This window comes from Rhinopithecus bieti, unplaced genomic scaffold (assembly GCF_001698545.2).
Source record: "Rhinopithecus bieti isolate Rb0 unplaced genomic scaffold, ASM169854v2 scaffold_43555, whole genome shotgun sequence".
Lineage (NCBI taxonomy): Eukaryota > Metazoa > Chordata > Mammalia > Primates > Cercopithecidae > Rhinopithecus > Rhinopithecus bieti.
The window spans coordinates 220,252-232,423 of record NW_016817848.1 but is presented as its reverse complement, the minus strand read 5'-3'; the positions used below and the strand labels follow the sequence as shown (position 1 = coordinate 232,423).

At 51.5% G+C, this 12,172-nt stretch overlaps 1 protein-coding gene across 4 annotated transcripts in view; it reads left to right on the top strand.

Annotated features, from left to right (window-relative positions):
• Positions 1-12,172, top strand: part of TSPAN14 (tetraspanin 14) — a 66,786-nt gene that overhangs the window by 43,104 nt on the left and 11,510 nt on the right. For all 4 annotated transcript variants that reach the window (XM_017856246.1, XM_017856244.1, XM_017856245.1 and 1 more), the window contains 3 exons: positions 6,263-6,313; positions 8,727-8,873; positions 10,487-10,657. In XM_017856246.1, coding sequence (XP_017711735.1) covers positions 6,263-6,313; positions 8,727-8,873; positions 10,487-10,657 — 369 coding nt within the window. The remainder of the gene's footprint in view (positions 1-6,262; positions 6,314-8,726; positions 8,874-10,486; positions 10,658-12,172) is intronic.

Below are 12,172 nucleotides of genomic sequence, written 5' to 3'. Positions count from 1 at the left end.
TTATTTTGCTGATTGGCAGACTGAGACCCAGGAGAGGGATGGCTTCCTCGAGGCTCTGACTCTGTAAGTTAGGAACAAAGCTGAGACTCAGTCCTGGCTTCCTCCACTCCCTGGTGTTTTCTTTCCATCATCTTTTCCTACCTCACTCGAAAAGCCTGCAGAAGGCCCTGTTTCCCTAAGCTGTGCTTCACTTTTGTCTCCAGAAGCCCAGTTATACAGGTGCCCTTGGAAAGGAGGACTTTGTCTTAGGACAGAGGCTGGTGCTGGAAGTAATTGGGGAGTGGGGTACAGAACACCAGCATCACAAGAAGGAGACGCAGTATCTTCAGGACAGCAGATGCTTGTGGCATATCCTCGAACGTCCCCCACGTCTCTGCTCTGCCTGCCCTGCAGGAGGGCATGGCCACCTTGAGACTGGCTCTGTGCCTGGAGTAAGCATATCACGTAGGATCTTCTTTTACTCTTTACAACCTTCCTGTGACCTAGGAAAGATCATTCCTGTTTTGTAGAGAGCATAGGCTCAGAAAAGGTATCGGACTCGCATGAGGCCCTGTCACTAGGCAGCTGTAAACAGAGACTGGACCTAGGGCCGGCTTTGTTCAGGGGAAGAGGCTCTGTGAATGTCAGCCTGAGTCAGCGCATGGATTGTGCAAGACCCAGAGGCCAGCAGGGCAGAGCCTGAGAGCATCGCCTGCTGCTGGTGGTTCGCCTTGATCTTGCTGAAGAAAGGCCTCTGGGGCCTGCAGGAGTTGCCAAGTACTTTTATACATGCTTAAATCTTGCAAGGAGCCAAGGCCATTAAATCATGGGTGAGAGGCTGCCTTTGACCTGCTTGGAGCTGCATCTTTCTCCTCCAGTTCAGCAGGGCCTGGCTGGGTGTCACTTCCTTTGTGACCTGATTGTGCTTGGGTAAAGTACCATGTGCTTGCTCATGTGGTAAGTGGATTTCTTGTGTCTGGACTCTGGCTGGACCAGCCCAGAGTGCCCCAGGAGGACCTCCTGCCTTTCGCAGGGGCATTTTCCTAAGGTGAAAGGTCAATATTTAATCTTTGCAGTGACCCACAAAGAGGCCCTGCTGCCTTGTCCACCTGCCCTGGTTGGGACACAAGTGGTCTCACCACCTGACAGTGTGGATCATTTGGCTTTAGAGCTGCACAACCCCAAAGCCCCCCTATGGAATTCCTACATCCCCGGGCCCTTGTGTGAGTGCCCCTGTGTGGAAGGCAGCTGCTCTGTGGGTGGTAAGATAATGTGTTGCTAGGGTTAGAGGCATCCAGGTTTGGTTCTTAAGTCTGCCACCAGCTAGCCATGTGACCTTGGGCAAAGGACCAAATTGCTCTACATTTGAGCTTTCCCATCTGAAAAATGAGGGTAATTGAGCCAGTGTTATGGGATGTGGAGGGATAGCCTTAGGTCCATTAAGTGTTTAATGCAGTGCACAGCTCCCAGGAAAGGGCAGCTATTCACAGTGACCATAGCAGTCTAGGAGCTCGCTGGTCCAGCAAACAGAAGGCTGGCCTCCCCTCAAGCTGGGCCAGAGCTGGGCTCCGTTCTTCAGTAGGTAATTCAATTAGGTCATAGGAGGGAGACAAAGAAGGTCACTTGAGGCTGGAGGGTACTCAGCTGAACCCTCACTCCCAGAAGATTGGCAGCCAGGGCTCATAGCAGTCAGGGCTCACCCAGCCTGGCCCCACAGACCATCTGCTGCAGAGTTCCAGGGAAGGGTAACATGGGGTGAAGCGGGCCAGTGACCCGGTTCATTCATGGGACTGTTATGTGAGCTCTCAGGCAGGTCACTTCCCCTGTCTGGTCCTCCCTCAATCTCCTGGTCTCTGAAACCAGATTTGTTGGTACTCAGAGTTCCTGCCCTGGGTCACTGTTTGTTGAACCCATGATCTGACATGTGATCCCCAAGTTCCTGTCTTTCCGGTGTGAGTTAACTTTAGTTCTTCCTTTAAGACAGAATGGAAAACAACACGAGGCCTTATTCTTTTTTTTTTTTTGAGATGGAGTTTTGCTCTTGTTGCCCAGGCTGGAGTGCAATGGCGCCATCTTGGCTCACCGCAACCTCCACCTCCTGGGTTCAAGTGATTCTCATGCCTCAGCCTCCCGAGTAGCTGGGATTACAGGCATGCATCACTACGCTCAACTAATTTTGTATTTTTAGTAGAGATAGGGTTTCTCCATGTTGGTGAGGCCAGTCTCAAACTCCTGACCTTAGGTGATCCGCCCACCTCAGCCTCCCAAAGTGCTGGGATTACGGGTGTGAGCCACCATGCCTGGCCAAGCCCTTATTCTTAGAGCTGAGAGAAAGAGAACTGCACGCAGTGGTAGGGAGCTGGCTTCCCCAGCAAACAGAGTCAGCCAGGGCTTTCCCTGGGGGCCTTGAGAAGATCAGCAAGTGAAGGAGGGTATGGTCTGTGGGCCATATGCAGAGCGGTAAGTGGCCCTGTGTTTGGGGAAGGGGCAATTGGAGCAGAGGTGAGCAGGAGTGGGCCTACCTTTGCATGGGCACTGTGCCCCTGAGGGTGGGGATGTGAACAACTCTTGAGGTCATGGGTCTTTTTTGAGAACTTGTGCAGAACAAAATTCCTTTTGTGAAACCAGTCACCTTTTCCTATTGTATCTATTTAGTCACTTGGGAGAGCAATTAATGTAGCACTTCAGCATGAATTCACAGAAACCTATTAATATAGATGGAACTGAGGCCCTTTTTTTTTTCTTTTTTTTTTTGGGAGACCTGGTCTTACTCTGTCACCACCCAGGCTGGGGTGCAGTGGTGCAATCTCAGCTTACTGCAGCCTTGACCTCCCAAGTTCAAGCAGTCCTCCCACCTTGGTCTCCCTGGTAACTGGGAATACAGGCATGTGACACCACACCAACTAGTTTTTTTAAAACTTTTTGTTTGTTTGTTTTAAGAGATGGGGTCTTGCCGTGTTGCCCAGGCTGGTCTTGAACTCCTGAGCTCAAGCAATCCTCCTGCCTCAGCCTCCCAAATTGCTATGAGCCACTGTTCTCAGCCTGAGGCAGGTATTACTGTGGGAAACGATACACTTAGAAGTCAGACTTAGTAGTCAAGGTGAGAGAAGGGGTGAGCTGTGAAGTGCAGTGGGGAGGAGAGAGGGGAGCTCCAGGAGTGGTTTTGTTGAGTGTCTTTAAGGCAGACTTTTCTCACCTGTCCCATGTGGCACCAGGGGATGAGTGGACTGTCTTGGAAAGTGGTTAGGCAGGGGCTGGAATGTCTGTTGGGAATGCTGGATGGGGCATCGGCCTCTGGGCTTGTTCTACTCTGACCGTAGGCGAATGCCCCTATATAGAGCTTGGCCCATGGAACTGGGCCAGGCTGAGTTTTTCTTGGCCCACATTTGCTCAAAATGCTTTTGGATCGAATCACACCCAGAAGTGCGCCTAAGGGTAACTAGAAGGACGCAGGCAAGCACTGTCCTGGTCTTGGGTCCTGGGGAGTCACTGATGCCTGCTCTGTGCCTACTGTGGGCCAAGCCCTCCTCGTTGTTGGGCTGCAACTCTGAACAAAACAGATAATATCTCTGGCCTTAGAAGGGCTTAGCTGGGGAGACACAATAGAGAGACAGGCCCTGTGGTCTGGGATCAGTGCCACAAAGAAAATCAACAGAGGAGGTCACACGTGGGAGATGGGGAGCAGTTCCACGAAGGGTGGTAAAAGGAGGCCTTGAATGCAGTGAGGGAGGAGTCAGGAATGGATATGGAGGAAGAGCATTCCAGGCTGAGGGAAGAGTGTCCAGGCTCTGAGGCAGGGGTGATTTTGATGACTTCAAGAAACAGAAGGAATGTCAGGGTGGCCCGGGGAGTGGGTTGGAGGTGGGAAGGAGATGCCTTGGGAGGTATACGCAAAGCCTGGCTGCAGAGGCCCTTGGGGGCCATGGGAGAGAGCGTGCATTTTCTTCTAGGTCTGCGTGGGAAGTCACTGCAGAGTTTCGAGGCGGGGAGTTCCCAGCTCTGTATTTTTGAAGGACCGGTCTCGTTGCTTGGACCAGTGAGGAGCCCCCTGTGGGATCCAGACCCGAATGGGTTGAGCCGGGGCAGGTGGGAGCAGAGACTCTGGAGAAAAGCTGGTTGAATGCACCGTGTATTTGGAGGCAGAACCAGCAGAGGGTCCTCTGGGTTGAGTGTGGAGCAAAAGAGGAAGAAGGCACCAAGCCTAGGGTCTGGGTTTTCTCTCTTACACTTGCTGGTTGGGAAGGTGGTGCCACTGAATGAGACAGAGAAGAGTTGCATGAGTTGGGTTGGGGTCGGGGGACCAAGGCTGCGTAGTGGGGCAGAATAAGAGTGAAATATCATTAGCTGTCTTTGGAGGACAAGTAAACTAGACATTAGGGTATTTGACCGGGGGCATGGCCAGGACTGGACATCTGGGTATGTCGGTCAGCAGTGTTTAGATGGTATTTAAGCCTTGTGAATTATGAGATCATCGAGAGGGCTCAGGGCAGGGTGAAGGAGCTAGGACTGTGAGTGACGTCCACCAGTGTCTAGAGGGGTCTGAAGGAGAAGGAGGAGTAGCAGGGAGGAAGGCAGTCGGCATATGCTTGGGGTCCCCGAAGCAGAGTGTGTCAGTGGAGTGCTTGGAGGAGGAGAGAATGACCAGCTGTGACCACTGATGTCAGATACCACAAGGAAAAGTCTTGGCCTCCAGCTTTGGCAAGAGGGAGGCAGGTGACTGGGGGCCTTGAATAAGATGGGTGGGGATGGAGCTTGCAGGATTCGGCAGGTGGTGACCAGTCGCCTGCAGGCTCGCTCGGCATGCCAGTGTAAGACACCTGGGGAGGGAAACGAAGCGGTCATGCATTCCATCAGGAAAACCCTTCCCAGCTAGTCAGTTCATGGGGAGGACCGAGGGCTAGGGATGAGCCCAGGGAGCTCTGCCCCCTTGGCTTGGTGCTGTATCTAGTACTTGAGATAGTATCTGGCACTCGGGATGTACTCCGTGAATATTTGTTGAATGAATGAGTGAGGAGTGAATGAATGAACTGAGACTTGTGATTCAGCCCTTCTCCCCACTGCCAGGCACTTTGGTTTTGGCCCTCCCTGGGCCTCAATGCCTCTGCTTTTGTAAAATGGAGGGATTAGTTCTTGGTGGGGCTTCTTCACTTAGCGTTCACAGACCACTGTGGGAGCCAGCAGTGGGAAGCTGTGAACCCTCTAAAATTTCATACAAAATGCTGGGCATTTGTGCATTTTCTGAAAGTGATCTGTGATCCAGAAGAGGTTGGATCACAGATTACTTTCAGGGTTGGGTAAGACTTCCTGGGGTTTTCCTTGAGCCCTTTCTTTCCATTCTAGCCCCTGGGGCTAGTTATTGAGTAAAATAGGCAGAAGTGGCTCAAGGCTTGAGATCACTAGTAGTCATAGAGAAGCGTGGTCCTGTTATTTATCGTGAGATGGTGATAAATGGCAGTGTGGTGTAAAGTAGTCACAGAAAAATAGGAGGCAGCTTTATTAGCAGGGCCCATGTTGTGTTTTGTTCTATGTGGAAAAGCCCTCCCTGGTTTAGGAACCTGTGTCATGTATTTGGGAGGGCCCCTTTTTGTTGTGGTGCACATATAGGGTCCTGCAGGTGGGAAGTTGGGCTTGGGAGTGCTTCTCCTCTGGGGTGAGCTTATTGCTTAGAGCAGGCCTATTTTCTCTAGCTAAAAACCCAGCCTTTCCTGAGCACAGGTGCACCCCCTGCTTGGTGTAGATACAGTGGGGAGGAGGATCAGCCCTGGCCTGGGCATCTGGATAGCTGCTTATCTGTGCCTGGAGTCTTGTGGCAGAGATCCTGGGCTCTGTTTCCCCCCATCCTTACCGTGTAGTGGTGCTTGGTCCTATGCAGCCTCATCGTGCATTGGGAACCTCTGAGGGGACCTGGGCTAGCCCTCCCAAGGGGTGATGTCTTCGTATATACCAGATAGTGCACTGAAATGAGTTCAGGGTTGCAAAAAGAGGAAGAAACGGCACAGCCTGATATCTGTGACCCATAGTCTCTCCAGGGTGAAGTCTGCTGTGAGATCTTTTCCTCTTCCCTCCCTGGGGCATAGGGTCATCTGAGGTTGAAGGAGTTTGTCCAGACATTCAGGAAGGTAGGTTCAGGTTATCTGTCATCTGCAGGGCCTGAGGGGCTATGTGGGATGTGAGCTAGGAGCATGCCCTGCCTGGCAGTGTGGACTTTGCTCTGTGAAGCATGTTCACAGTGTTGGTTTCCATCCTAACTTCCTTCCCTCTCTCTTTCCTCTGCCCCACTTAGTTGGCTGGAGTTGTCTTCCTTGGAGTCGGGCTGTGGGCATGGAGCGAAAAGGTAGGTGTAACTATCACAGGACACTGAGCTTCAGGCAGCCAAAACCAGATTCGTTGGACTTCATTTTCCCTCCTCCAATCTGTTCCCTGACAACAAGCATTTCTTGTGTAGTGTCAAGATGTGTAGTTGTTAATCTTTACATGCACAAACTCTTGCTACTCTGCCCACGATAGTGTTGGCCGCTGGAGGCATGGGCTGGGCTGGGCTGGTTGGGTTTTGAGCCCTGTGGATGTGGAGAGCTCAGCTCTTGTCTGCAGCTGTGGCCAGAGCAGGCTTGGGGCAACCCAACTTCCTGACCCTGTCTGTGCCTCTGGGAGCAAGCGAGCAGGTCCCTGAACACAGGCATGCTTATTGTTGAAGCCCTTGTCCTCCAGGATGAGAAAGAGCAGGGAGCGGGGCTGGGTGACATGCCCCCAGGGTGCCCTGTGGGACAGGGGTGGGCCTTTAAGCACCTCTGGGCCTCCTTGCCCAACCTCAGGAGGAGAGGGGAGGAGTGGAGACCTAGCATCTACTGTCTGGAAGGACATGGGGCAGTTGCAGCTCCAGGAAGGGGATGAGACGATATGGGCAGGGTGGGGCTGTGCTGCTGCTTATTGCCCCGTGGCAGGGGTGCTATGGAGGCGGTGAGGGCTGAAAAGGGCCAGGGAGGGAAGGGGGAAGGGAGGGAAGCAGTAAGGTGGAGCAGGCCTGGCCGGAAATAGCCAGGACTAAAGTTTCCTCTAGCATCTTGGGCCCAGGCCTTTTTCCTTCAGTGGAACATCGCTTTGCTTCCAGCAGGAGGAGGCAGAAGAACGTAGGTCTGCAGGCTTTCCTGCCATGGTCTTACGAACAGGATAAGGCCCACCTTCCGGTTTGGGCAACTTCCAAGTGGCCTGTGAACCCCGAAAGGGCAAGAGCTGGGGTGCGATGTCCTTGTGCCCCTGTGACCCAGGAGGAGGTTCAATCTGTGCCTCACAGCACCACCGTGTGGCTGCCCCTGGGACTGCAGCCGCCTAACCGGGTGTGGCCCTGAGTGTGGAGCAAATCTGTCGATTTAAAATAATTAAAAAGGCCAGAACCTAGTTTAGAGAGACTTTATTCAAGCACACATGTTGAGGACAGGGCTACCCAGGAAGCACAAATTCCAAAGAATGGAAGTCAGCCTTCCTGTTTGAAGTGTAGGAGCTTGGGATCATTTATGTAGACAAAGCCAGACAGAGGCTCTGTTGCCCAGACCGATTCAGCACAGTGACTGAATCTTGGCTCACTGCAACCTCCGCCTCCCGGGTTCAAGAGATTCTTGTGCCTCACCCTCCCGAATAGCTGAGATTACAGGCATGTGCCACCATGCCTGGCTAATTTTTGTATCTTTTAGTAGAGATCGGGTTTTGCCATGTTGGCCAGGCAGGTCTTGAACTCCTGGCCTCAAGTGATCTGCCCTCGTTGGCCTCCCAGAGTGCTGAGATTACAGACGTGAGCCGCCATGCCCAGACACCTATGTATGTCTTGATGCTTAGTCACAATGTTCTGATTAGTTGAGGCGGTCTTTTTCTTTCAGGAAAGGTATGTTTAACATTCCACACTGAAGATGTAATTGTCCCTGGGTCTTAGATGATATCTGATCTGAGTTAGTAAAGAACAATGAAAGAGGCAGTTAAACTGTAACAGAGATCAGTGACTGGAAGGGGGGCTGTGGTCTCTCCAGTCCCTTAGTTCAACCATCATCTAAGAAACAGAATTGCAAACATGCTACATGACTCAATCTCCAGGGCTCAGCTTTCCCCCTTGGCATTTTACAAACCCTACCGAACTGCTCTACCCATTATGTGACTGTGTTTATATTTAAATTGAAATTGAATATAAATTAAAATTCACTCCTTCTGTCTCATTAGCCACATTTCAAGTGCTCCCTAACACCTGTGGCCAGAGAGTGGGGGTATAGTCTAAAACACCTCCATTGGTGTGGAAACTTCTATGGACAGCACTGCTTTGGCCTGCCCTTGGGCGTGTTTTCCACAAGAGTGTTCATATTGAGGCTGTTTTCATCTCAGAAGAGTAGTGTTCCTCATTAATTAGGTGCCAAATTAGGGGACTAACAAGGTTAGCCACCAGGGTGACCAGTTTGACCACAGGCCACAGAGCCCCATTTCCCTCCAGGCCTGGAATAGGCACCCCACAGGCTGCAAAAGAAGCCTGGTGGCCGCCTAGGAGGAACTCACAGCATAGGTGGAGGCCAGGAACACTTTCTGGGACCTGAGGTGGTCAGAGGGGCCCCTAAGGGCATGGATGGGGGCGGACTCTGGCCTGGCTGTTAACAAGAGGACTGAGCCTGGGGAGACAAGTCCCTGTTTTCAGTACCACCTGCACCCCCCAGGGCGGCATCCTTGACTCCCCTTCCGGGCCGATGCTGCCCTGCTTTCTCTGTCTCTTTCAGGGTGTGCTGTCCGACCTCACCAAAGTGACCCGGATGCATGGAATCGACCCCGTGGTGCTGGTCCTGATGGTGGGCGTGGTGATGTTCACCCTGGGGTTCGCCGGCTGTGTGGGGGCTCTGCGGGAGAATATCTGCCTGCTCAACTTTGTGAGTGGCCACAGAGACAAGAGTGGGATAGGATGGAATGGGGTGCAGGCTCTGCTGGGCAGGATTATATGTTACCTGGTCAGAGCAGGTGGCAGCTCTTAGGAGCTTCCCCCAGGCCCCTGCCTGGGGACAGGAGGCAGCCCTTTGCACCCTACTGTCTGGAGAAGCTGGTTCCTCTCGACAGGAGAATTAGGTACCCTCTGGTTTTTAGCCCTTGGTGGGAGGAGCCAGCTGCCTGTAGGCCAGCTCTACTCCCTGCTCCTTTGCCTTTTATCTTCTTTCAGAAGTTTTAAAAGAATTGTTTGTCTGCTACTGTCCTTTGCCCTTCCTGGCTAAGATCAAAAGATGTTGCAAGTAACCTTAAATCATTTCCCTTCTCCAAGGATGTGTGAGTCTATTGGATATACAAGTCAGAATCCCAAATTTCCTGGCAGAACTGCAGATTACTAAGAGTTTAGTTTTATATTTAGATACCAATTCATTTTTAGATATATTCAGTTAAATAATACCTGGTGGGGAAAACACATTATCATATTTTGCACTGTATTATTTGTTGACTTGATTAAATAAAGCTTTCTCTTTCCTGGACATAATTTTAAAAGCAAAGCTATGGGATTTTTTTTTTTCCCCCTAATTTTTTCTCTGGAAAACAACAACAACAACAACTGTGTTAAGCATCTTGCTTTTATGTGAACAGAGATTACGTTTTGGCAGGCCTCATGTGCGTGTGTGTTTCCTTTTTCTTACTTTGAAAGATTACTCCAAATTTGCTGGTTGTGGCAAGCTGCTTAGTGTCTTGTATGGCCAGTGATAATGTCTGTGAGAGCACAGACTGCAGGCTGGGAGTCTGCCCTGATGGGATATGGACTTGTGGCTGCACTGGCCCCTTGCAGAATGCCACCACTCCTTGTGGCCCGGGGCAGCCGAGAGCTTCTGGAGGGGTCTTTATTGCAGCTGATGATCATATACTTTCATGCAGAGTTGGTACAGATAACATTGGCACTTCCAGAATTGTAAAGAGCCCTGCAGGGAACTCACATGTCCTGCATGAACTATGTGACCTCAGGCAAGCTATGTACCTAGTGACATAGCCATAGTTTTCTCATCCATAAAGTGAGGTGACAGATATGTAGGCACTCAATGGGTTTGTGTGTGTAGGGAGAGTCGTCAGATAGTGTCTTGGGCACAGTGTCTGTCCTAAAGGAGCTGATATCCCAGGATGCTGCCCTGGAGGGTCCAGGTGGAACTGCTGGGGTAGGGCAGCCATTCGTTCGTGTGATAGGGTTTCCTCCTTGTCCAGGGAGGAGGGCTGCTTCATAGCAAATGATTGACACATTGGCTTGGAGTTTTCTCACACTTTTTTACTCATGTGACTGTTAACAGCAATGCAGTGACATGGGTAGGGATAAATAACCCCTTTTTACAGATGAAGCGAAGTTGCCCAGAGTCACCCAGCTAACCAAGTGTGGGATTCTCGGGGCCCCGGTGTGGGACTCTCAGGTGCACAGTCCACATTCTGCCAAGGATGGTGGTTCCGGGTCAGGTGGGGTTATGTGTGTGGGGGTGCAGGCTGGTGGGGTGGTGACTCCTGCTCCCGTCCCCTTCCCCTGCAGTTCTGTGGCACCATCGTGCTCATCTTCTTCCTGGAGCTGGCTGTGGCGGTGCTGGCCTTCCTGTTCCAGGACTGGGTGAGGGACCGATTCCGGGAGTTCTTCGAGAGCAACATCAAGTCCTACCGGGACGATATCGACCTGCAGAACCTCATCGACTCCCTTCAGAAAGCTGTAAGCACCTCCCTATCGGGCCCCCGATAGAGCATGCGCCCCCCCTGTGGCCTGCTGTGCTGCCCGGAGCTGAGGCTAGCAGGGGCACCAGGCCTTCTCTCCTCTGTGGGTTTTCTGCCTGCAGCTTGGCAGACAGCAGGGAGGCCATGGAACAGGCCACCCTGCCTCTGGTCTGTTCCACTTTGCCGACTTGTGGTTGCCCAGTGGGCCAGCGCTTTCCCGTTGGGATTGGACAGGCAAATCCAGCTGCACCCGAGACCACCCACCCCCATGTGCCTGGCCCTCCTCTTTCGGCCCCAGATCTTTCCAGTCCTGCCCAATAGCCACACCAGCTGCAATCCTCCTCAGGCGCTGCATACTGTAAGGCATAGCTTCTTCCCCACAGCTCATGACTCACTGTCTGAGGCTGTTCCTATCCCCTTCCTCCCCAGGACCTTTTCCCCTTCCTTTTTAAGAAGCCAGGGCTGCCTGGAGGAAGCTTTGTCAGATCTAGCAGAATGTCACCTCCCTGGAATATGTGCCCAGGGGTTTGTCTAAGCAGTCCCAGGCTGTGGCCTTTACTCCATCTGGTCTCCATCCATCTTATCCCTCTCATGTGTGGCTGCACCTGGAGGCTTGGAACACAGCTGTCCCAGCCACCTGGGGAGGAACCCACTCCTTGGCCATGTCAGCCTGTGCAATGCAAGGCTCTTGTTTGATCTGTGTGCTGACGGAAAGCCCACCTTCCTTAAGAACTTTTCATATGGAACACTTTGCTTTTGAGAAGAAAATAAATCAGAAACCATTAAAAATCTGTGATTCACTCTCATTATTAACCAAAACTTGTTCACCTTTATTTCATGTATTATGGGATCCAGCAAAACCCATTTATGGTACCAAAGACCCTGTCTGTATTGTTATTACTAATGTGTATTAGTCTGTGAAAGTCACCAAATCCCAGCCGTGTTTTGATACCTCGCCTTTCTTTTCTGTTTAGTGCCACCATCCTTTTTTCATTTTCACGTACTCTTGGCTTGCTGGTGTCAGCATGCTAGGTTGTGGTTCGTCCCTGCATTGCCTTAAAAACATAGTTTTCTCCATTGACTTCTTTTTCTTTTAAAAGTAAAACTTCTGCCCGGGCGTGGTGGCTCATGCCTGTAATCCCAGCACTTTGGGAGGCTGAGGCGGGTGGATCACGAGGTCAGGAGATCGAGACCATCCTGGCTAACACGGTGAAACCCCATCTCTACTAAAAAATACAAAAAACTAGCCGGGCGAGGTGGCAGGCACCTGTAGTCCCAGCTACTTGGGAGGCTGAGGCAGGAGAATGGCGTGAACGCGGGAGGCGGAGCTGGTAGTGAGCTGAAATCACACCACTGCACTCTAGCCTGGGCGACAGAGCGAGACTCTGTCTCAAAAAAATAAATAAATAAAATAAATAATAATAATAAAAAAAAAACTTCCCAGGAGAGGGATTCAGTAAATTACACAGCTTCCTTGGGGTGAAATTTCGGGTAATCACTAAAGCAAGTGGAA